General features: G+C 40.9%; 1 protein-coding gene across 1 annotated transcript in view; it reads left to right on the top strand.

The window, feature by feature from the left end:
• Positions 1-24,424, top strand: part of LOC124788830 (zinc carboxypeptidase-like) — a 110,021-nt gene extending 85,597 nt beyond the window's left edge. Inside the window, exons 8-9 of the mRNA XM_047256111.1 lie at positions 1,106-1,190; positions 24,231-24,424. Of these exons, the coding sequence (XP_047112067.1) occupies positions 1,106-1,190; positions 24,231-24,424 (279 nt within the window). The remainder of the gene's footprint in view (positions 1-1,105; positions 1,191-24,230) is intronic.
• The last annotated feature ends 2,547 nt before the right edge of the window (positions 24,425-26,971 follow it).

Genomic DNA, 26,971 nt, shown 5'->3' with positions numbered 1-26,971 from the left:
CTGCAGGGACCATCCAGTCTCACCTTTACTAGTTTCCTGTAACAGCCAATTTCTAACGTTCCAGTCAAATTAGTCAGTGTCCACTGCAATGGACCACGTGTTGGCAGCCGTGTTGACGAAATTGTGATGGTGGCAGGTAATGTGTTCAGAGGAGTAGTCACAGACTGTGCTATAGATTGTAGTGTTTCCCATTAGCACGCTTAAATTACCCTCGTGATTTATGTCGGTGGAATGTGAGCCACTGACCCGCAGTCAGCATCCACACGTCGAATACCACAGCCTAGAATTTAGGTAAGAGGACATCCATTGTCACTTCTCATCATTTGATTCCTTCCTCTCGTTCATCTCAATCCTACAATGCCTTTTTAAATACCATAACTTATTTATTTTTCAACTTTTATTTCATTCGTATTTGTGCTAAATAGACGAACTTGAAGACATATACTAGTGCACTCTTTTGTTCCTATATATGTAGAAAACATTTGTTTGTTAAAACACATGTAAATCTGTTGAGTACAATATTTTTTACGTGTGTCGTCAAATTTGGGGCATTTTTGTAGTATGACCGTGATATGGCTTTCCTGTTTATCTACATCTCCAAGATTCAACTTCATTAATCAATGTACCAATTTACTGCTTGATTCGCTCCTGTAAGCGTATACGATTAAATGGTTCCGATGTTAATAGAGAGTGGACTCTCTTTCTTTGAGTTCCAATTTGGTCTCAAGTTCCTGAGTCGACCATTTATTGCAATAGTGCTAAGGTTTGTCGTAAAGAGCAGATAATTTTACGTTTTCTTCAAAGAAGAAAAAAATAGCTTAAATGCTGGTACAAAGTTGATCAAGACATCTAATGATGTGCATATGTTCAAATATTTAAAGACAGCAAAACTCTTCAATGTGGTTTTAACAAGTATAAAAATTATAAAAAATAATAAAAGAAGCCGAGTGAAAGTCATGTATATTACTAGTTGTTATATGAAAAATACGTGAATTTGATAGAGGCATTTTGCAAACTGTCTAGCGAGTGAGGCAGGAGAGTCTTCCTGAGAATCTCAAAAGTTACGTAATTAGTCAACACGAAGGGATATTTTCATCTGTTACAGCACAAAATGGCTGAGAAAGCAGTCAAAGCTTTGGAATCCAGATACGGCACCCATTATGGCTTTGGCAGCGTTGCGGATGCAATCTGTAAGTATTTTGCAGTGAGGCAGCTACTCGCTCAACTTAAGTCAACCACATAAAAAGTCCTTTATGAATTTAGCAGTACTATCTCTTGACGTAGCCAGCATATTTATCTGTTAATCTTACCAAAGATAGAGTTAATATATACGTATATTAGGTGTTCTTTCCGTTCTGTACTTGTTGTTAACGAACGACTTTTTTTATTTCACCTGGCAAGAGAAAACCTTCAGACCATCTTTTCCATATAACCAGACATCCTTATTGGTATAAGAGCAATACATAGCGATAATGATGATACATACACAATAATTACTATATAGAATCAGGAAAATGTCTATGTTATTGGCATTTTATTGGGCAAATTCTTGTCGAATGTGAGCAACAGTGTCAACCAGAAATGTATGGCAGCTGCACAGAAAGGACCAAATAAAGAGAATAGTTTCTAAGGAAGAACAGGAATCGACAGAGTAAGGTTAGAAGGTAAGATGGAAGGTAGAAAACAGAAATCGATAGGGATCAGAAAGCCAGGATAGTGTCGACAGTGTCACGGAGAGACTGGATCAGAGCTGGGACAAAAAAGAACACGTGAAATATGCCAAGATGGAAACTACGCCAATGATAACAAATCAAGATTTGAATGTACAATGGTTTTGGATAAGACGCACATATCAGGGCAATTCGTTCATGAGTCGCGTAGCTGACATAGAGAAAGGGATGGAGAAAAATTTAGAGTCAAATATCGGTACACCTGAGGAACTGGACTTCTGTGGAGTCGTGTTGCAGTGATGGAGTGTTGATAGATGTTTGGTATGAGAGGAGATGTATCGACAACTGTAACTAAGGAACCGATGAAGAAAAGAATAGAGTTTGAAATCACTTCTCATATTTGGTCGCGTTCGTTCAATGTGAGCAGAGCACGTAATCAAACAATGAATGTTACTCACATTTCTTGTGTAAGCATTCATGGTTACTTCCAGTCGTCTGAAATTTTCACTAGTTTGGTCAAGGATTCAATTTAACGAATTTTTATTTCATTTAAGTACTCAGGGGGCACTCAGGGATGCTCTCTGGGGCACTCTGGGATGCTCTGTAGGTCATTGTTTATTTTATTGATCAGTTTAAAGTTGCGAAGCATCCTTATCTATCTCGTGAGATTTTTTTTAAAAAAAGTATACCTCTCCTTTTATTTTAAATTCTTATCGTTTATACTTTCGCACTGCATATAGGCAAGAGAACAATTTTCTGCGTGTTGTAACAGTTATTTCTTTCCAATTTAGATGCTCATCAAAAATTATGTGGAGATGATTTACGGTTTTTTTTCAAAGCGTAATTTTATACCACTAAGGAATACAGGAGGAAGTGTATAATTAAAATGTCCGCTGAGCAAATTTCGCTTTAAAATGAGGATGACGTGTCGCTTCTTAGGATTACTTTAAGATCTACGTTTTGTGCCCATTGTGTAACTGAGCAAAGTTCGTAATTTATTTCCTGATGTAGCACCGGCAATTTTATTACAGCTGGAGCTTAGATACCCCTGTATCTTGTCAGTATACATGCGGTTGTTATAATCATGTGACTTAGATGAAATAGCACTGATTTACAATGAGAAAAGCAACGGAGCAAAAACTGAACACCAAGGGACTTCACTGAGCACATGTTTCCATGAGGGCTTTTCCGACCCCACAGATGGTTCGTTGATATCTTTTTCTGAGTTAGCTGTAGAGCCAAAGTATTGCACTGTTTGAGAAACTCAACTGCTTCATTTTCATAAGTAATATTCTGAAATCAACAGTATCAAAATTTTTACTGACCTGATGCTACATATCTGTGTAAATCATATGTGACATGGTCAGTCAAATTGACTAATACAACTGCTGTGCTACGATGTTTTCGGAACATGATTGATATTTACAAAATTTGAGATATCGCTTCAGCTGTCATGAGCAATGTACTCCAAGGCTTTAGGTACTACAGATAACAGCGTAGTTTTGATAATCGTTTTTGGGTAGTGGTCGAATTAAGTTTTACTTCCTGTCAGTAGGATATGTACCACTGACAAGAGAAAGAGGAGATTATGACGATTGTACACATCTCTAATCCATTTGCAATTGTAATGTGTTAACAGAATCTTCCTTCGGTTCTTGGTAGAACAAAACTATAATGACTGAAAAGCAACAGTTTACTTTTGTTCTACAATATTACTTTTATTGTTAACCGGTTTTCAGCTTACAAGGCCATCTTCAGACATGCCTGAAGATGGCCTTGTAAGCTGAAAGCCGGTTAACAATAAAAGTAATATTGTAGAACAAAAGCAAACTGATGCTTATCATTAATTAATTATAATGTGCTTTATCATCTTCCATTACGAGTGTCCGTTCTCGCCTACAAAACTGCATAACTTTGCTGAAATCTTGAATGGCTTTCGTTGCGTCTAACTACAGATTCCTAAGGAATAATAAAATTTACTCTTGGAGAACTGTTTAGATTTGAACTGAAATGTCTAACAAATTTTAACTACGTGTAAACCTGCTTGAATATTATTAAGATTATCATATTTATTCCGCGGCGTTTAGTGAAGAACTAGGGGTCGTTCTGTCCAGAAAGTAGGTTTAACGCTTCGCTTCACTTTTTACCTTTCATTATTGGTTTGATAAATAATGTTTCCCACCAAAACACAATGCCACTATTTAACACTGAGCTAAGAAGCAGTACTAACTCAACTTAAGAACTTTCCTTCTGAAAACAGGTAATTCGCACTTCTAATACTTGTCACCAGCCCTGAGGGACGAATTTTGAATATAATTACTTTCATTAAACTTGGAACAGTTAATGAATTTATGTTTGGGTAAATGCACATTTAGACCAGAATGAAACTCACAAGGTGTTGAATTACCACTTTTTTCACCAATCACTTTACGAAACGTTACAAATAAAAATGAAGTTATTTATTCTTTCCAGATTATACTACGTCTTGAGAAACAAAGCAAATGAATTTAATTAAATACTGTTGCAATGCGAGCCATCCATATTGATGTCACCAATTTCTTACATAAATGAACCACTCAAACGTGGGATTAACTGCAAATACGTTTCCACTTAAGAAACAATAATTTAAAATTCGACTTAAGCAAAGGAAATACAAAGTGCTTGAAATAAGAATGTAATACTTTTGACAGTTAACAATTACTGTATTAATCCAAGAGCACAATCAGCGCAGTTTCTATTAATAAAAGTCTGGCTGTCCTGTAACATTAACAGGGAAATGGCGGCTAGTACGGGACATTTAAGGCATATTAATATAAAACTTTTGTTGTGTTTTAAAATAAGGTGTAAAAGCGTATAACCTTTACTTGACATTTGTTTTGATGTAAATGGGGAAAAACAACTTTCTAACCAAAACGGCACACAACAAGAAAAAATTTTCTATGGCTTACAGGTCGAGATCTTAAGAAAAGTGTCGGGTAGTGTGTACCACAAAACGAGATTTGGGCTTTTAAATAAAAAGAGCTCTTTTGCGGTTCACAAACGAATTAATCTGTTTATATATCAAAATACAAGATAGTAAAGAAAACAGATTGTTAAAAAAATTTTCAGCTAGTCGACTGAAGCTGAAACAACGCATAACATTTGGAGATTGTGGTTTTCTGAGACAGTTCTGGGTGCTTCTTAATAAAGCTCTGAGGGAAAACGATTACCTGTCAGTTTATTTTCTCTTTTAAATCTGTGAAGAAGTTTTAAATTTTCTGCCAAATCGTCTCAGTCTTCGCTGGCGTCATTAACCAGAAATGTGAGTCCCTCATGTGGTTTGTTTGAAAAAACCTAACTGAGACGTCATTGATGTTTGCTGATTCCCTACAATGGTTTTACTCTCCTATGCAGTGTAGTTCTATGAGCATTAAAATGATCGGCAGCTGCTCTTTTCGCCATGTCAGTATCGGACCACTCCCCTTTACCCTCGCTGGCCGGTTTCTTGTTCAGTCTTTGCACCGTGCTATAAAACAAAAAATAAAGTTACTTAAACGGCCCATACCATATGCCTTTGGTGAAGCTCACTACCATCTGACTGACAAGCAACATTAAAATATTAAAAATGTTGTCTAGGCGTAGCGCCTTTGAGTAGTAATCAGAATATCATGGGTCGGAGGTTCGAACTCAGCCACCGAAAGAATGAAAATCATCAGCAATGGTGGCCCAATACTTCCGGCATATGAAGTCACCCTTGCTCTGCCAATGGCCTAGTCATAGAGCATGGAGGAACGCACAGAGGTTCGGCGCATTCTCTTGGCCCCGGAATGGAAAACTGCCCGAAAAGGCCGAACGATCAGCAATGATCAATGGCAAGGCTATGGAAACCACTGCATCAAAGACACATAGGGTGTATCCACAGGACATGTGGTCTGTAACTGAAAAAGTGTTATGATGCACTCTCCATTGGCAAAAGATTTCGGTTTAGTACCCCATTCCGATCTCTGCGAGGGGACTACCACTGGAGAGCTGACCATGAGAAAAAGGTGGAACAACGAACAAAGGGATAGCATTCTACGAGTCGCAGCATGGAATGTCAGCAGTTTGAACGTAGTAGAAAATTAAGTTGTTCCCATCAGAATCGACAACAACCAACACCGACAACAATAGCTCAGGTATGCATGCTGACGTCTCAAGCAGGAGATTATTAGACAGTTAAAGTAGACGAGAATACTGAACGGGTAGTTCAGTACGTCAAAGCAGACGAAAATCTAATTGACGTGGAGGACTGGAATACGGTTGTACGGGAAGGAGTAGAAGATGAGTTACAGGAGAATATGGGCTTGGTAGTAGGAATGAGAGAGAAGAAAGACTAATTGAGTTCTACAATAAATTTCAGCTACTGACAGCCAATACTCTGTTCAAGGTCCGAAGAGAAGAAAAGGAGGTGTACTTGGAAATGACCTGGTGATATGGGAAGTTTCCATCCAGCTAGATTACACCATTGTCAGACAGAGATTGCAAAATCAGATATAGGATTGTGAGGCATGTCCAGGAGCAGATATAGACTCAGATCATAATTTAGTAATGATGAAGAATAGATTGAAGTTTAAGAGAAACGTACGGAAGAATCAGTGTGGAAGTATGTGGTATTCTGAAAGTCCACTAACGATGTGAATACTATGTTGAGCAATATCGGAGTAGGCTATTCAGTTTAACGGAAATGGATATATCTAAAAAGTGCAATCACAGATGTTGGATAGTCAGATGTGGATACAAGTAAGACAACTCCGAGAAAATCATGGGAAACAGAAGAAATATTTCAACTCGTCAATGAAGGAAAGAAGTACACAAATGTTTAGGGAAAGACAGCAGCAAAATAAATTAGTTAAGAATTAAGTAAACAGGAAATGCAGGGCAGTAAAATCGAAATGGCTCCAGGAAAAAGTGAAGAAATTTAAAAAGAAATGATTGTCGGAAGGGCGGACTTGTATACAGAAAAGTCAAAACAACCAGCAGTTAAATTAAAAGCAAGAGTGCTAACATTAAAAGTGTAATGGGAATACCACTGTTAAACGCAGCAGAAAGAGCATATACGTGGAACAGAGTACACTGTTGGCCTTGTCCATTGGCTTCATACAAGAAAAAAAATTGAGTCGATAGGGAAGACATGGGGGATCCAGTGTAAGAGGTAGTTTTAAAAGGGCCCTGAAAGACTTAAGATGAAACAAAGCAGAAGGGCTAGGCAACATACCAGCAGAATTTCTAAAATCATTGTGGCAAATGGCATCCAAATGACTGTTCGAGTTAGCACATGGAATCTTTGAGACTGGCGATGTACCATCAAACTTTTGGAATAATAACATAATATTCTCCACGCTGCTCCGAAGTTAGCGGTGACAGATAGTTGCGAGAACTACCGCACATTCATCATGACATCTCATGCATCCAAGCTGCTGACACGAATAGTAATTACAGAGAAGAATGACAAAAGAAAACTGAGGGGCTGTTATATGATAGAAAGTTTGGATTTAGGAAAGGTAAAGGCACGAGATATGCAGTCTGACTTGGTACTTGATAATGGAAGCAAGAATGAAGAAAAATCAAAATACGTTCATAGTGTTCCACAAAATTTCGGCGAACTGCCGGATGTTTGCAACTTCCTACCACAATATTTCGGCGCAGAGTCTTCTGGCCATCTTCAGGTGCTATTAGCGAAAACTCCCTGAGCTCTGGTATTTAAGACCCCTCCGGCACATGCGTGGTGGATTCACTTGTCGTTGCGCGGTTCCATCACAGACCTACGCCGGCTACGGAGGACACAACGTTCTTCGACAATTGAATTCCGTGCCGAATTCAATTGGTAACCGCCGTCACGATTAATAAGAGACTCATTGTCAGGCAGCCGTCACGGATTCATTAACAATAGAACTCTTAAAGTTAGACGTGTGGGCCACAATTTTTGTCTCGTTGTAATTCATGGCATGACCGGTGGAAATACAGTGTTTGGCGATGGCAGACTTACAAGGCTGAAGAAGGCGAGTATGCCGGTGATGTTCTACAATGTGATCCTGCACAGTAGGCGTCGTTTGCCCTGTATAAGATTTGCCGCATTCACACGGAATCCTGTAAACACCTGCCTTGCGCAGCTCTAGGTCGTCTTTGACAGATCCCAACAGCGACGAAATTTTTGTAGGAGAGCGAAAGATTGTTTTCACTTTATATTTTCTTAGTATTCTGCGTATTTGCGCTGAAATATTACCAGTATATGGTAAAGAGGCAGTCGTTTTAAGGGCCTCTTCCTCTTCTTTGTTCCGTCGTTTACAGGTCTGCAGCGCTCTATCCACTTGCTGGGACGAGTACCCATTCTTCAGAAATACAGTCTGCAGTTGCTCCACTTCCGTTTGCGGATTATCGGTGTCTAAGACATTAGAAGACATTGTTTCACCGAGCCCACGTTATCTCTGACATCGATAGTTTTGTAGTCACGCTGAGCATTCATTGTTTATGTGCGCATCCAATAGCATCCCATAGTTTCTTATTTTATATATTCACTTATTTCATTAGCATCACATACGGCTGTCCTCATTATGTTATCCACGGATCCAGCGAGCGAGGTCGACGTGTCAGTTCTGAGTTTACCAAAGAAGCGAGCAAAGAAGAAATCATTAAGTTCTTCTGAGAAGCACATGGTGTTTAATGTGCATAAAACGGAACTGTTACATCCAGACCAGTCGATGAGTGACTTTGTTTGGAAAACAGCTTCAGCTACGGGTGTTGGACGTTCTTCAGTGTATCATGTGATAAGTGAGTACAAGGCCACACACTCTTTGAAGTCTCCCAAGAAAGGAAAATTACGACAGAAACTTTCTGAAAGTGTTGATGACTTCGATAGAAATGCGATGCGAAAGAAAGTACACGAATTTTTTTCGTAACGAATTCCCAACAATTGACAAAGTGGTGACAGTCGTGAACGAAGATGCAGATCTGGGCAATTCTCAGAGAACTACATTTTATAAGTTATTGAGAGAAATGAATTTCAAATATGTCCGGTGTGGGCGCGATAGCATGCTAATAGACAGGGATGACATCATTATATGGAGTCGGCGTTATCTTCGAACCATTAAACGGTTGAGAGATGAAGACAGACCCATTAACTATTTGGACGAGACGTGGGTGAACGCAGGACATACCCGAAGTTACGTCTGGGTAGATGACACAATAAATTCCTCGAAACAAGCGTTTCTGTCCGGATTATCCACCGGAAGCAAGGGCCCATCAGGTAAAGGAAAACGTCTGATTATCGCACACATTGCAGTTATTGTTCTTGATAACGCGCCGTACCATTCTCGGAGAAAATAAAAAGTTCCCAGTGCGAATTCCAATAAGCACGTAGTATCAGAGTGGCTAAAATCTAAAAACGTCGATTTCGAAGACGGTATGTTGAAGAAAGAACTTTTAGATACAGTTAAAAATCACAGAACAGCACACAACGAATACACAATAGATGAAATGGCGAAGAATGCAGGGAAAACTGTTCTCAGAATTCCTCCGTACCACTGTGAATTAAACGCCATCGAGTTAGTGTGAGCCAGAATCAAAGGCTATGTTGCAGCGAAAAACAAAACATACAAAATGCCGGAAGTTAAAGTACTGCTAGAAGAAGCGGTAAGAACAGTGACTGCAGAGGATTGGAACAAGTGCGCCCTCCATGTCGTAGAAAAAGTGGAAACTCAAATGTGGAAATTAGACTGCATTATAGAGGAGAGAGAGGAGCGGTTTGTTATAAACCTCAATGAAAACAGGTCAAGTTCGACAGAGTGAACCTTGTTTCGTCCTTTATCATTATTATACTAGTATTGTTATTAAAATTAACAAATAATTGTGTTTGAATGGAGCGTTTTGTTAGCAACCTGAATGAAAATAAATCTGTTTCGACAGAATGAACTCAATTTAACATTATTTTAACATTATTGTTAAATTTATTTCGTACAGTGTTGCCCAGGTTTCTCACGGTCCGCTGTGACAAGTCAGCAGCCAGCCGAACGCCGGCAGCTGCAAAGCGTGCGCCAAGGATTTTCCACACCCCTACGTATCACGTGAACACCGCATGCTTTCTCTGGAAACGAGCGTAGTCGCTCACGTGACACTGTTAATGTTTCGTCCCAGCTCTCGTTGAATAGACTTTAGGTAGGTTTGCAACTCGTTAGCCATGGTGTAGGGAGTAGGGTGCTTACGTCGGATTGATTGATGTCATTTGACCTGTATCCTACCTCTCTGATCTAATTCGAGCCTCATTTACGTGCCTGTGAGTTTTAGAGTAACATGGCTGAGTACAGAATACACCGACATGATCCTTCTGTATGGCAAAGCTCACAGTAATGAATGAGCTACTCGTCGCCTTTATGAAGATTGTTATGCCCAACGTCAGACTCCATAGCATACACATTTCACCACAATTACACAACGTCGTCGAGGAAAGGGTAGGCAGAGGTAGGATGGATGGCAAATGACATCAACTGATCCGACTTAAGCACCCCCCTCCCACCATGACTACCCTGTTAGAAACCCACGTAGCAAACATGTTTTCTAACAGTTGTAGCAGGGAAGTTGTAAGTTTCCGGACCTGGGTCCCTATTCGAAATTTTATGTACTCACTCTACTGCACAGGTCCTAGAAGTCTGAAGCAGGAATTTCCGAACACCCTCTATATATACAAAAGAATTGAAGACGGGCCAGCCATACTCGGCAAAACCTGCACTGCGGGACAGTAGTAGCCGGATGGGGCAGGGCAGTATTGCCATTTCAGGACAAGAACCATGTTATGAGCTGTATGACCAGCGCTGGGTAATAATGCAAAGATGTGCCCCACAGCCGTGTAAATAGCTACGGAGTCAGTTTCTTCCATAGTCCAGCAACACCACGACGACGCCAGTGTCATGCTACACGACCAGGCGTCTGGTCACTGCCGGCTGTGGCCATGAGTTCGGGACTGTGTGGGACTTGGTCTTATAGCACTGCCAACCTACGGTTTGTACCAGCCGCCGCCACAGTCGTGCCACGGGGCATCAATTCGTGCTTGACACTCTTCCCTTAACCACTGGAGTGAATGCGAACTGGGCCTGAGTTGCCTGGTGTGGGCATTCGACAGCAGAACGCAGTCACAGTCGTCTTCTCATTGCACTCCCTTTTATTTATCTTAGGCCCTTACACTACTATCTGAACAACGTAGCAGAAATACTCGTTCTCAACATAGTAAAATCCTCTGTGTACCACTACGTAACTCTGTCATGTTATATTAATCATTTTCTCTATCAGGAACGTGACTTTTGAATAATCTTCCCCGCCATATTAGAGAAAATAAAATCCTATCAAACTTCAAAATGACTCATCTTCTATCACAATAGCTATCTCTTCCGCAGTTCACTCTCGCCAGCCCTTCATACCCGAGTATGTTTCCTTCCCCCTTGCCTGCACACCTATCTATTGACATTCTCTTTTTTCTAACAGCCATTGTCATTTTCATTTCAATCTCCTTATTCACTATCCTTTCCACTTCTTCTAGTACCAAACAAGGTTTTAAAAGTACAAAACTAATTATTATCAGTCTCAATATGTCCATTACTTTATCATATTATTAGCGTTACCGTTTTTAATATTTTTACCAATTATTAATTTTTATTAATAATGCAGATTACTGTTATTGTGACTGTTTTGTAGTAACTAATCAACATAACTCTTAATACCGGCATTATTTTATCCTTAATACCGCTATTATTATTTCCAATTATTATTTTTATTAATAATACATATTATTATTATTGTGATTGTTACGCAGTATTTTTTGGATGCGTTCTTCCTAGTTAGATGTAACAGAGGGCCTCAAGGTCCTAATCTGGTTAGGCTTAAGCAATAATAAGTAAATAAATAATGCACTTAGTGTAAATCATGACGATGAACATAATACGAAGCTAAAGAAACCTCTTGCAACACGACTGCCTGCAGAACTACATCTGGCAAATAAACGAGGTTTTGGTGTGGAAGATTCAAGCGAAACACAACGCCTGCATTATATAAAGTGTTCCGAAAGCTGCGGAACAAAGCAAAGCAACAGGTGTGATACCCAAAATCAGATTGGCCACTCTGTTGTAAGCAACGAACTGAATCCTGCAGAACTACGCAAAAAAATTACAGCTTCAGTAGTAGAAAGCCAAAATAGGATGACTTTTTTAAGCCTTCGCGTAATCAATAAACGGTTTTTCTCAACAAGCAGTCAACTCTCTAGCTACGACAAATTGTCAGCGAAAAAATAACACATCTTCGACACACTCGTTTTTCCTAGAGACATGTTTCTGCCACACTACATAAAGCAATCAAGAGGACCTTGTCTGTGGCAGTAGCTAATGAAGGAGTTAGCATAGTTATGATTAAAACGATAGCCAGTATTAGAAACCCAGTCCCAAAATCATCTTGTAGCGGATCAGTGTTACATTTACTTTTCTGTAGCGTGTTGTGAACATCTAATGTATTTTATTAATGTTCTTTTCAATGTGATTAGGGGGAGAGAGATGTCATAAGGTGATTGTAACAATACATTTTGATTAGCAATTGGACACTATATTTCATTGTTATACACTTATGTATTTAAAAATGTCATATTTGTGAGCTCTAGTTGCATGCTGAGGAAGCAATGAGCCATTACTATGGAAAGAGTTGTATCCAGACTGATTGAGAAGCCATTAGGCCTGTGAACTGACAGATTTTTTCTTAGGTTTTTCCGTTTTGGGAACGCCTTTTCTGTATCAGACATGTGCAGCAGACTGATCCAGAGGACGCCGTTGGTAAAAGGCTCGAAAGTAGTCATATCGTTATCGTTCCAGGAACCCCTTTTCTTTCAAATGAGCAGTACAGTAGAAGTACCGAAGTTGGAAAAGCGTCCAGTGGGGAAAGTATCTCAGTCTTCACTGAAGACGACAGAACAGACACAGATAATCTCTACACTTATCGGCACGTAGCTGGATAATTGTTCGTAGGCAGGAGTGATATGGTCTAAACAGCGTGCGCGTTATAAATGTATCGCAGACGAGCATTTATCGTAAGTTCCAGCCTGCGTGAGCACTCATACGAAAGTCCTTGGTGAATAAGATCACCGTAATCTAGGATGAGAAGTATTAGTGACTCTACCAGGTTCTTTTAAGCACGAGAGGAAATACTTCTTCACATTTCTGTTGTAAATGAAGTACTGTTGACACTTTCTTACATCAGTTTTGCTTTCAGTCGAGTCTACATGATGGTACACAATTATCCCCAAGTTCTCTTTAGAAGAAAAAAATGGTTATTTATGTACTGCTTAGGATTATGAGTGGAAGCGATTCTCTGAAAAGAGGGATAGTAAGTCTTCTGTGAGCAACTAAGATTGCTTGCGTTTTATGTGGGTTAAGTTTTAAACCAATGTTTGCGCCCACTCTGATAGAGCAAGTAAGTTAAATTTCCCTTCCAGATGGCTGTGCGCCGGTTTGTTGGGCTTACACTTAGGTGTAACTGAAAGTCGCCGAGTGTAAGTGATATTTTCAATGGGAGAGAATAGTCGACATATCATTAGCATACAATGAAAAAGGTTTTGGACACAATACCGATCCTTGTGGGACCCATAACGCTACAGTCTTCCATCGAGTCCTCGTTTTTCCAATAATTACATGCTGTTGGAGGGACGTAGGGCGTGAGTGGAATCTGCACAACAGTTCAAGAAAAGTTTTGGCTTCTGAGTTTAGCAAGTAGAATATCAAAATCGACAGTGTCGAAAGCATTGCTGAAGCTCAAAAAGCACATAATACTCTCCTCTTATTTATCCATGGCTAGTTTCAGTTCGTCAGACATTTTTCCAAGAGCAGCCGTCAGGCTGTGATTTTTCCGGAAATCAGACTAGTATACATCTAGAACGTTATTCGATGTTAAGTAATTTGTAAGCTGATTTTGAATTGTGGATTCGGAAGTTCTCGCTAATGCTGGCAGAAAGGCTGTTGGGAAGATGCTAGAGGTCAGAGAATGGTTAAAAATGTTCGTTATTATCGGCAGTAGTGGATCTACGAGGAAATTGTATTGTAATATTGTTGTGTCCTGCAGTGCGCTACTGAATTCCCAGGCGTTACCGTATCATGTCGACTCATTAATTATTCCCTGTGTTTGGATATCAGAACAGTCCTTTTGTAGGACTTCAAGGTGAGCCTGCTTTCAGTTTCTGTAGATTATTAAATGAGATTTTTCTCTGTCGGTCTGCTTGGGATACTAGTACATTAATGAAATCTGATCATGGGCAGAAAGGCCTGGAGCAAAATTCACTGTCGTGAATCACATAGAGCGAGGTTTTAATTGCAGGTCACTGTGTCCCCCATTACGCTTACGTCCTCGTATTATGACACTAGTGAGGACTGGTCTGATTGGAAGGATGATACCACACTGATTTTGCGTGGTTTGTAGATTACTCATTAAAATATTTTGATGACATTTACTTATTTAAAAAAAGAGAACTCTGCTTCACTTTCAGCAGTTGCATCCGATGTATTTAATACCTTTTGGTTTTAGATTAGAGTGATCAACGCTTAGAAGTGTATAGCCCATGAGACAAAGTGCGAAGAGATGTCGGGTTTGAGCCGCCCTCCGACAAAAGACTGGAATTTCAGCTGGTGGAAAAGGTTGTCAACCTCGTAGAAAATGTTCCATTAACGATTACACACTGGCATGAGCGAGGAACGACTCACAGGAGTGTTTCACCGTGGCCGCCTGCGCTGCCTTTACCTGTTGACCTGAAGCGAGAGAAAAACTTGTACATCTGCTACGATAAGACATCTGTCACGGGCGACGAAAGTTACTGTTCTCCAGGCTGAATACTATGAGCGTCTGCAGACTTCGACGAATTACGAACTTGCTAATAGGAAGTCTCGAAAAGGAGGATGTGTTCAGTGGCAAGTGGTAGTTCTCAACAACAGAGTCAATAGATGCTGCTCAGAGCGCTTTCACCTGTTTTAAATAGCAAAAACAGTTATTAACTTTTGATAAACGAATCTACGAGGAAGTTTCTCCACCAGAACATAGAAAATTGGGCAGTGTTAGTGATAAAATTAAAAATATAGGGTTAAAACGGGAGATTAAGGAAATTGTTTTCAATAAAATAGCTAAGTATAAACTATACTCATTCACACACACACACACACACACACACACACACACACACACACACACACCTCACGGAGGTTGAATAAACTAGAATTTCCACCGCAAATATTGCTCAAATGGAAAGTGCTATTGATGTGCGATTGTCACAGAGTGGATTGGTAGTCAGGGGCTCGTATTGTTAGATAATAAACAGATTGTAATAATACTTAGAAAGTGAATTTTTTGTCCAGAGGTACATTTTTAAAATGGAACAGTGCCTGATGACATTAACAAACTAATAGTACAATAAATTGGAATGCCAGTGGTGTCTGTTGCAGGATTCTAATGTGAATCGCTTACGAGAGATGATATTTTGAAAAGTTTGCACACTGACACTTGATTGTGCCATTCACTTGGAGTAGTTGCTATGTGTAATGCCGTTATGTTTCCTTACAATGTGCTTGTGTGTTGCTTCAGTGCATTGTGACTTGCTACACAGTGCGTGGCAGTCCAAGCAGTAGGTCGAGAGCGGGCGATGGGATTTACCAACGCAGAAAAATCGACATGCTCATGGTGTGTGGAGGATGTAGGAAGAATACCGTTCGTTCTTGTACGGTGTATGCGGCAAGATATCCTAGAATACGTCAATCATCTCGTCAGTTATTTATCAATCTATTCAACCAGTTATGCGAAAGTGGTAGTGTAACACCTGCACAACGTAATAGAAGGAAACAAGGGGCGATAAAAATTGGGCAAATTAATGTTCGTGCTGCTTTTGCAGTTGATCCGTATGTTAGATCCCTCGCAATCGCTTGAGGAAGTGGCATGAGTCAGACGAATGTCCTACGCATTCTCCATCGACGTAAGTTCCATCCCTATCACATCTCTCTCCATTAAGAACTGCATGGAAACGGTTATAAGAATCATGTTAACTTCTGTACATGGGCATTAAGACAGGATACCCCAGAAGTATCATGTATCGTGTTTAGTGATAAAGCCATATTTAGCAATACAGCCACATAAATCGCCGAAACATACACTATTGGTTTGTTGACAATTAGCGTTGGGTTCGTCATGTGGAACATTAGCATACATGGAGTGCAAAAGTGTGGTGTGGGATAGTGAACCATCAGCTCATAGGCCCGTGTTTCGTAGACGGAACACTGAACTCACACAAATATCGCAGCCTCCTAACTGACATCTTCCACGGATGCTGTAAACTAGGAGGAACCTGTGGTATTAACATGATGACTGTCTAGGCCATAGCGCATGAAGTACTACAGCATGTCTTCACAAATTATTTCCAAATCATCGGATTGGACGCAGAGCGCCCGCACCTTTGCCAATCCATACCCTGGATTTGATGCCTATAGACTCTTTTCTGTGGGGATAACTGAAAGACGTTGTCTACAAGGACATACAGACTGTATCCGACGATATGCAACGACGTATTACTGCAGCCTGCTCGGACATCGTTGTTAAAATATTAGCATCTGTCAGCAGTCGTTCCACATCAGACTGGAAGGATGTACTGCCGCTGCCGGTGGTGATTTTGAACACAAACTGTGATAGTCAATTGTCTCGTTACTGATGAGAATACACATAAGTTCCTGTACACGCTTGTTTCGTTCTGTAGTGTGTGCTGCCATAGGTATTGCACAACTTTCGGAGTGGAAACTTTTGAAAATACGATTCTCGTAAACGACTCGCATTAGAGTCCTGCAAGAAGCACCAATGACTTTCTAATTTACCCTACTTGTTAATATCAACAGGCATTGTAAAAGTAAATTTTTGAACACATATACACTTTATTATTACCATCTCTTTATTGGCTAACAATACTAGCTTGTGACTACCAATCCATTCTGTGAAAACCGCACATCAGTAGCACTACAGCACTTTCCATTTCTGCAATATTTGCGGTGTCTAAGGTGATTCCTCCTATGTACTGTATATGCACTTAAAAATACTTACACAATAATTAGTAATCAAACGATGTAGAATAGTTGAGAAAACCTGTAAAAATACAGTGAACAAAAACAGGTGTGAATCTTTCTGTCTCGCGAAATTTAATTTAATGTCTTCCACTTCCGATGAGTTGGTTAAAAAATGGTTCAAATGGCTCTGAGCACTACGGGACTTGACATCTGAGGTCATCAGTCCCCTAGAACTTAGAACTACTTCAACCTAACCAAGGGCACCACACACATCCATGCCCGAGGCAGGATTCGAACCGGCGACCGTTGCGGTCGCGCGCTTCCAGACTGAAGCGCCTAGAACCGCTCGGCCACAGCGGCCGGCTCCAATGAGTTTGACGTTAGGGTAAATCAGGATGATATGGTGAACAAAAAATTTCGGCCTCGTAGAAGACAAGAAATTGTTCATTTAAACAAAATAAAAACACTCTCCTTTCACAAAATACATAAGTAACACATTAACAGTACCACATCCTCTTTAAGGCGCTACAAAAGTTTTAAAAAAATACTTATTTTTATCAGTTTCACCATTTCACCCATGTATATGGGCAGCTAATACATTTGATCCAATCCACGTCCTTTTTAGTACAACTGTACAGTTCACCGCACACCACACAACAACACTCTCCATCATCCGCGTCCTCATCATCGTCTTGCAATTGGGTATCCAGCGACGAGTCGGATTCGATGTCAGCGGTAGACGCTTTTCCTTTCTTAGGCTGCTTCTTTTTGATAATTCCTTTGGTAGTCTCTTTGGTTACGGTTTTTCCTTTGGTTACGGTTTTTCATTTGGTTACGGTTTTTCTTTTGGTCCTTTTTTTAGCATTTGCTCTACTCTTCACGGACTCATTTTGTCGTTTTCTGTTTCTCAGGTTGTCGATGTTTTCTGGAGAAGTCAAAACTTAGCTAAAGCTCTGGACTTCTTCCTTGCAGATGCAACTTCAAATCGGATAGGTATCGGCGAAATATGGTCCAAGAGTTTGCCAGGGGTTATTTGAGATTCTTCTGTTGCCACTGTCGAGGTCATATCTGTTGCTTCTGATGAAGACTGCATGTTTTCCTGTGCATTTTCCGCTCGTTGCGAACAGCCCAGTTGTGGTGAAGCTTGTGTTCAAGTCCCTGATCGTTATCTACGTCTGCAGTTGCTTCTTCCGAGGGATTAGGTATCTCCTGCCAGTGCAAACAACTTGGTCGAGGTGAAGTAGATCTGTTTCCATGTCGTTCGTTGTTTTCCTGATGTTGATCTGAAGCTGATGTTAAAAACGCGTATTCGGTGATGACATCAGGATTAAACGGGATGATTCCTGGGCTTCTGAACCCCGATATTGCATTCCCTGTCGTAGCTGCTTGTACCCATGCCTCTGTAAGCAGTCCTCCGAACACTGGAAATTTTTCTATTTGCATTCATTTTAATGTACGAATTGCAAGCATTGTAATGATAGGATTTCAGAGCTTTAAAAAATGCTCTGTGTAGTGCCTGCAGATAGTGTATGGTGTGGCTGGGTCGATAAAGCAAAATTATGTTTTTTCCTTCTGCAAACTCTAATGTATCCACGCTGCTGCAATGAGAGCTATGTCCACCCAAAATAATCACGACTTTTCCCTCAGGCTTCCTCGGTGCAAAATGGTTCCTTAGCCACAGAAGAAAAATATCAGTTGTTACGTACGCCGACTTTTGTGACATGAAAATCGTGGAACCCGGCGGCATACCGTCCTTGTACTCGGCCTTTTCATTTTTTCCCTTCAAAACACAAGCTGGGGGTAAAAACATGCCCTCTCCATTGCAGGAAGCGATTACAGATATGGTTTCACCCTTTTCACCGGATGTTATCGCTGGAACGCTCTTAAACCCCTTTGCTGCCAACACGTAGCCTGGTCTATTATTCAGCTGAAGTCCGTACTCATCTACGTTGAATATATTTCCCGGCTTATCAAGGAGGTTATGCTCTACCAAGATGTTCTGCAGCAATGAAAAACAGTCTGAAACGTTTTTCGTACTTAAACCCCTTGATCGTGCTTGTCAAACTCCTTCCCATTTGCGGATTGCGAGTTCCAGATTTCTTTTTAAGAATAAATGTAGCCAGTCCACTCCAGCAATTTCCTTTTCTCGGTTAAATTTGTGAAGTTGGTTATATTTCTCAGCTAGTTTATATGCCATGGTACGTACTTCTGTCCTTGTCGGTGCAAATCCGAAGTTTTGTAATTTTATGATATGTTTTACCAACTTTTGCTCACATTCTTGTGTTAGTACAGGTGGCCCACCCAAAGGTTTTTTCGTAAAGCACCCGTTTGCTAATCGTCTCTTGACCATGGAACGTGAAACTCCTTTGAGGCTTTATTCAGGTTCATTCCATTTTGCACCGCTTTTACGACATCGTTAAGTTGCTCCTCTGTCCAATCAGCACTGCTGGATCCTTTTTGTCTTTTGTAAAATGTAGGCATCTTTACCTGGAACAATGGCGGTAGTTAGAACATTTACTTTTTAATCACTGAAAAACCAAACTGTACTAGCAAAAAATATATATATAAACTAATTTTTAAATTAACGATTGTATTGAGACGTCGGAAAAACAGAATATAACTCTCGCATGGGATAGGAAACGCTAACATTTCATGACGTCAAAAACCCTGGTTGGGATGTACCTAAATAAAAGCTTTAAACTTTACACATAAGAAAAGTCCTTCACCGTATCACCCCTGCCCAAGTTCACCATTTCTCCCATTTGCTATGGGTGAAACGGTGAATAGCACAGCATAAGTTCCAAACACTAGACGCAACGATTTCTAGGTTATGTAGTTCATAAGCAGTATAAGAAGGCAGAATATATCAAAAAATACCCCGCGGACTACGCTACATGAAGTAACATCTACAAATGCATGCAGCATATAAAGATTATTTAGCATCGAAAAAAGTTTTGTACAAAGTACTTATGCTTTCTAAAACGGAGCTGATTTTCAACACGTACACAGAGACTGTTAGCATGCTGACATACAGAGACATCTGTTTAATCAGTAAAGAATTAAAGCAATTCACCATTTCACCCGGTTCACCATATCACCCTGACTTACCCTAATTATTTTTCTTCTATATGTTTCACGATCATCACGCCATTTGGGTCCAGGAATTTGCAAACGAAAATGTCTTTCACATGTGAGGTCTTACTTGGTGCATTTCCTATTCTGTCTAAACTCTCCTTTTTGATATGATACAAAATTTAATTAACAACTAATAGATGCAATTAGAGGTAAAATTTTCCACACCATATTCTGCCTTGAACGATGTAATTGTAGGTGGTATTATTTCCGATCAGACAGTACTTATCAGTGTAGAGACTTCTTCATCGGCACAGGCAAATTGATGTAGAATTCGACGCTGATAGATAAACTAGATTTAACGCTTTCAGAACATACCATGTATTTCTTATGTGCACTAGAGTGAGTAGTATGAACAATGAAATCGAGTAAGTATTTTACAATTTTTGTTAGGCTTCCCTGTATTTACAAATGTGCAAACTCAGCACTTCGGAATGTAAGTTACAGTAACTACTTGATGGTAGTTTGTCCTTTTCAATCTTACAAAAGAAGAATATAATTTGTTGGTAAAACGTTTTCCTGCCATTATATTCTTGAATGTGGACAGTTGCATTTTTGTGATCAAAAGTATCCGGACACCCCAAAAACATACCTCTTTCATATTAGGTGCATTGTGCTACCACCTACTGCCAGGTACTTCATATTAGTGACATCAGTAGTCATTAGACATCGTGAGAGGGCAGAATGGGGTGCTCTTGAGAAATCACGGACTTCATAAGCCACACATCACGCCGATAAATGCCAAACGACGCGTCGCTTGGTGTATAGAGCGCAAGCATTGGACGACTGAACAGTGGAAAAACGTTGTGTGGATTGACGAATCACGGTACACAATGTGGCGATCCGATGGCAACGTGTGGGTATGGCGAATGCCCGGTGAACGTAATCTGCCAGGATGTGTAGCGCCAACAGTAAAATTCGAAGTCTGTGATGATGTTATGGTGTGGTCGGATTTTTCATTAAGGAAGCTTGTACCCCTTGTTGTTTTGCGTGGCACTATCACAGCACAGACCTACATTGATGTTTTAAGCACCATCTTGCTTCCCACTGTTGAAGAGCAATTCGGGGAAGACGATTGCATCTTTCAACACGATCGAGCACCTGTTCATAATGCACGGCCTGTGACGGAGTGGTTACACGACAATAACATCCCTGTGATGGAACGGCATGCAGAGAGTCCTGACCTGAATTCTATAGAACACCTTTGGGATGTTTTGAACGCCGACTTCGTGGCAGGCCTCATCGACCGACATCGATACCTCTCCTCAGTGCAGTACTCGGTGAAGAATGGGCTGCCATTCCCCAAGAAACCTTCCAGAAACTTATTAAACGTATGCCTGCGAGAATGGAAGCTGTCATCAAGGCTAAGGGTAGGGCAGCACCATATTGAGTTCCAGCATTATCGATGGATGGCGCCACGAACTTTTAAGTCATTTTCAGTCAAGTGTCTCGATGCTTTTGATCACATAGTGTATATATAGCATCAGTCTCCTGTAGGAGATTCGGATTTTGGACAAGGTGTGGCAAAGCTTGAAGATCAAAACAATGCTGACAATAGAGGGTGCTGAAGTGAGGATCCAGATATCAAGTATCAATGGTCGAAAATGTGAAATATTTGCTTATATGTGTCAAAAGCAACAGCAGTCTGCCACTTTGAAGCTGGTACCACATCGTCACTGATGTCTTCATAGTGGAGATTACCACTGCTTAAAATTCATTTTGCGTTACAGGCCCTTCACGAATTTTATTTAATGTCTGGTACTACAGAATGCATTGCCTGAGAAGGTGAACGAATGCAGCAAGATAATCATCCTAATTGGAGGAAATTATCGATGTGGATGGAACCTTGGGAAAATTGGGTCAAACAGTAGGATTTGAGGGAATGGCGTTGGAACGTCTCCCGTAAAAAGCCCCTTCGAAAAATACAGTGTTTTGAGTACTGGGAAAAGATGATCACCAGCAAGGTGTATAAAACAGGAGGCTCTCCATCAAAATGGAACCAGATGCGTGTACGAAGGTAAAAAGGTATGAATTTCAACAACGTAGGGAGTCTGTCTCCCATAAACACCGCACAACGATTAAAGAGCACCCTCTGTGAATAGTAAGGTTGTAGCTGCTGTTTCCCGATTGCTTTCAACTCAGTGCTGTGCTCAACACTCAGTACACGCTCAACTCGTAGTGTGTTCAATGAAGGCCCTACATAAATACAAGCACTGCTTCCTGCAAAGAGACAATTCGAGTAAAGTTCGTGGTCCTTCAAAGTCACTGTACCGTAAATACCGCTTGCCCTGTTTGCTTAACTGCTGGAACAGTGACCGAAAAACTGTATGTGAGTTAGATCTCCTACTGATTTACTTGGCTGATATATTCTGATATTCTGCAGTTTCTATTTGCCTGTTCATGCAAGGAAAACGTATGTACTGGTATTATAGTCAACTGTAAAGCCATTTTACAAAGACTAATCGATAAAAAACTTCAGACTGCAAATATGGACATATTACTTGACAAAGCGGACCATAGACCCAGCTGTAGTGTAAACTGACTTGGTTCTTGGTTATGTTACAATACAGGGCGTCCAGCTGTTCCAACCTATGGTTTCATGCAACCCGCAATGCCTTCAGAAACCACGTGCAAGGTTTTCATATTCTCTCGCTTGCTACAAACAAACTATTGTCTTCCACAAAAGATGATCAGGACCTTTTTGTGGAAAGTTTAATATAGATGATACTTTTTCGTTGGAGGCCACAGCTTTCGAGTGATTGAACAACTATTGCCTCCAGCAAAAACGTACCCAAGTGCAATGTTTAACTACATTAAATCTCCTACAAAAAGTGCCTGTTCATTTTTTCTGTAAGACTAACAGGTTGTACGCAGCGAGCTTTTCCCCCTCTTTAAAAAAATTCTTTAGACAACCATGGCAGGGAGATTTACTCGTCTCTACGCCTCACGCTTCATTCTGACGTAGTTAACCGTCGTGTTTCTTCTGCTGCCTGGAAAGTAGGCACGCGCCTGCTGCTTGGCGGTCGGTGAGGACTCACCTGCCTGGAGGCGAGTGAAGTGCGGGATGGGACGACTGCTTCTCCATGTGGATGCCGTGCTTCAGTGCACGTTACTGCTTTGCAGTGCAAGAATAAGGAATGATCACAGGAACTGCCTCAGCGATCAGCTGTGTCGCCTTACTATTAACATTATTAAATTTACTGAAGAAGGCGGAAGGAGTGACAGTGATGACAGAAAAGACGACGCAATGTTCAGTCAAATTAAATTTGAGTAAGTCAACGGTGCGCAAATTGTGTCAGGAAAGGCACCATGCTAACTGGGTTGGAACCAGGGTGTACACCAAAGAAGATGAAGCAAGCGACCACAGCAAACATCCCATTGGCGATAAGGATAAATGTGTTTCAGGTGGCAGTTTCTACAATAGTGTGATCAATACTAAGAAATTCCAAATTTGCGAGAACCTAGTAGCTTTTATCGCAGATAACTGGATTTCAAGGCGAGCAAGAAAAGAGAAAAAATGTTCAGCCTATGGCATTTGACCTTAAAAGATGCGATTATAAGCGAATCGTTACATGTGTGAACGAGAGAACATTGACAAAACGGCATACTGCATTAAATTTTTACCAGAATATGAAGCTTCAGAATTAAGACAGCCAGTGGTTTACTCGGACGAACCATTAGTTCATACACGTTACACTCTGAATAAATGATGTTGAAGTGTTGCTACACTGGATTTTTTTGCAAGCAAAGGCGCTGGTAAACGTTTGATTTACATACAGCGAGTGACACCGCTTCACTTATAACAAAATTGGAGCGAACAGTAATAAACATAGTCGCTTTTTGGCAGTTAACACTATGGAGCTCTGCGCCAGGTCTTCGGTCTTTTTTGTCGAGTAATACTTTTACATCAAGATAGACAATGGAAATGTATCACATTAAGTCATCTTTTTTGTGTTAGTGGAGTTTCCTTCTCCCACCTAAATAAAGTATGGCAGCATCATTGTTAGGTTTGCCTACACTTTAACGTATTAGTACCGTAAGTATTAAATTACGATGTGTTACATCGTACAAACAATTATTTGCAAATTTTTGTATTCTGCTTGTTAAGTTATCACACAAGTTTGGTTTCAAAACTTTGATTCAGCGTTTCCTGGACTATTATTACTTATCTTAAACAGATACATTTCGTCTTATCCATTATACTGTACAGTCTGTCTCATCATCACCTCAACAAACTGTGTATGTAGTTACCTACAGTTTGACTATGAGCAAAGTATAAGTTGTAAGTGCAGAAACTATGTGCTGTCGACCACTGGGTATCATCAGACAAACGTTTGACTGCATGTCTCTGTGTGTATAGACCCTGCGACTGGCGGCAGCATCGACTGGGTGAAGGGCAAGCTGGGCGTGCCCTACGTTTTCCTGTGGGAGCTGAGGGACAAGGGTCAGTATGGCTTCCTGCTGCCCCCGGACCAGATCATCCCCACCAGCGAGGAGACCTTCTACAGCGTCCTGTCCATCCTCGAGGACGTGTGGGACGCTCTCCGCTGTTAGTAGCTCCCCTAGGGAACCCTATACAGTAACTGTAACCCACGAATAATAAACTACGTTGACACTGAACATTGCATTTTGTCCTGTTCTGATGGTACGTTCCCGCTTTCTGGTGACCTCCACGGGGAGTGTACAGTGTTGTCTCTCTTGCGATGCAATTCGGAAGACGCCAGTATTCGCCGTAACGTAACACTGTGCCTTGGAAGCACTTAGCGAGCGAAACACCTACCCACACATTTTGTGGTGCCCAGATACTGTGCAAAGAATAAGCTACGATGTATCACCACTTGTCTTAGAGACTGGACTGGTAAATGTCCCAAAAAGGACAAATCATTTCACTGTCTTTTCATACTTTCGCAATAATTACACCAACTCACACCTAATCAGAGTCCAGCCAACGCCTGATGCTATAACCTAAATATCGATAGTAGCAGAAAGCCCGTCATAACCAAACTGATATAAAGTCCAGCATCAGTGCACGAAGTTGGAGTCCCAAACTGCTTTACATGAAAATCACAACTTCTGTCGAACTGATATCAGGAAACAACCAGAGTCCCAACTAGTCCAAAGTGAATGACGACTCAAAAACATACGCAACTGACACCCTGTGCAGATCATCACAGATGCTGGCCGAATCAGGCTGCACTGAATACTGTCCTATTGCAAGATGGTCGTCCCCTTTCACGGTTTGGGTTCATTCTTGCACAGAAGATAACACATCTACGTCACTTAATAAGTTTATAGTTTCACCAACTTTTCATACACAACTGACATTCAAATTCTTGTTGTGCGATTAGCTAGACGCTAAAATCTAGTTCCAACTGATATATTACACTTAAGTGGAATAATTCGCCTAAAATTTAAAGTTAAACGACTGCCAAACTTCGTTACTGTACTCAGAATTTGTTATGGCACAGAATAGTATGGGGTAGAAACTAGAAAATTTTTATTGAAATTCACTTTGTCAAAAGCTAACTCAAGACATACCGGAGACAGAGAAGCAAGCGGGAAGCGAGCCATTATATCGCAAGTGGGTCAGGTCATGGACACATTGCAGGACTGTCTGTCGAGTGAGGATACACATTCAGCAGAAAAGAGACTGCAACAGAAAAGCAAAGGAAGAGAGACAAGCATATTCGTTAGCTTGTAAAGCATGTTGCCAGAAACTCTTTTTCACAAGAGCGCCAAGTGAGGAACTGGCACAGCAGTTAACAGCCTGTTAAGTGAATATAGTAAAATAACGTGGACACATGCGCTCATTACGAACTGAGCCTCGCGTCATAGCCTCACGCTAGCTCCCTTTAAATACCCCAGCTCTCCAGCTCACACCATCTGTTGATCATTGGGATCGATGTCATTCACAGTAATAGCACTCGATTCTGCGAATCTATGTTATAGATGCTCCAGCACAGTCTATGAACTAGAGAAAGATGTACTCAAGATGATGACCTTCACCTGATTAACTTGATGGTTGTCGCCACCTACCATTTACTAATGGAAGAACTGACTCTCTTCTGACAACACCACATCACAGAGTGCTGCCAGCGCTGCACTTCAATGAAGCCAGCAACAGAGCCTCTTGAGTCACATGTTCCTTTTCAACATTTAGGCGCCTCCAGGTGGTAGGGAGGAGATCAATCAGCCACATGACTACCGACGCCACGTACATCGTGGATAGGCCATCGAGGTTCATCATAGAGTGGGACTGAGGACACACCAGTAGCCTGCTCGAGAACACCTCACGCTTGGCAGCGGCCTCAGCTGATCGCTCGTACCAGGGTCGCTAAACTTTGTCTGTGTGTGCAATCGGTGAGGTGACTTGACGGACGTCAGCTAGAAGCCAACACGCAGATGGATAGGCGGAACCCCAGCCGACTTGTAAATACTGAGAATAAAAGATTCAACTCTAGTAATGTGCACTAGCGTAACTGACGCTTCGCAGGTACCCAACAGTTAACTTGATTTCACGCAGAGGTGTCTTCTCTCGGCCCTGTGTAAATTGGCGCCAGAAGCGTGCACTTTGATGCTATCATCAGAGTATTTGGCATCAGAAGTGTTCGACTCTGTTGGCTAGAATTTGGAGACACTGGTCTGCATCTATGACGTTCACTCATTATAGCAGTAACCGCAAAATATTAAGTACAAAAAGACATTTTTCTCTTTCTTTAGTTGTGACATGGTAGAGTTTACGTGTATTGATGGGCATGCTGCGTCCAAAGTATGTTTTGTGACACCTACAGAACATGTTGATTTATCAGAATACAGAGGAAATTTTAAAGAGACGTATTTGGTACCAATGAGATATACTATTTTTAATTTAGCAGGTTATAGTGAACCATGCATTAAGTTTGCAGTTGGGCGTGGATGTGACTCTACATTAATAATGAAATCGAGTGCTACCACTGTGAATGTCATCGATTCCAAGGACAAACTCATGGCGACAGCTGGACAGATGGTGTATTTAAAGGGAGCTAGCGTGAGACTGTGACACAAGGATCAGTTCGTAATGACCGCATGTTTTGAAGGTGCAGTGCAGTCGACTTCAATGTT

Source organism: Schistocerca piceifrons, chromosome 3 (genome assembly GCF_021461385.2).
Source record: "Schistocerca piceifrons isolate TAMUIC-IGC-003096 chromosome 3, iqSchPice1.1, whole genome shotgun sequence".
In the NCBI taxonomy this organism is placed as follows: domain Eukaryota; kingdom Metazoa; phylum Arthropoda; class Insecta; order Orthoptera; family Acrididae; genus Schistocerca; species Schistocerca piceifrons.
Note: the sequence above shows the minus strand (reverse complement) of the source record. Positions and strands in the feature narration are given on the sequence as shown.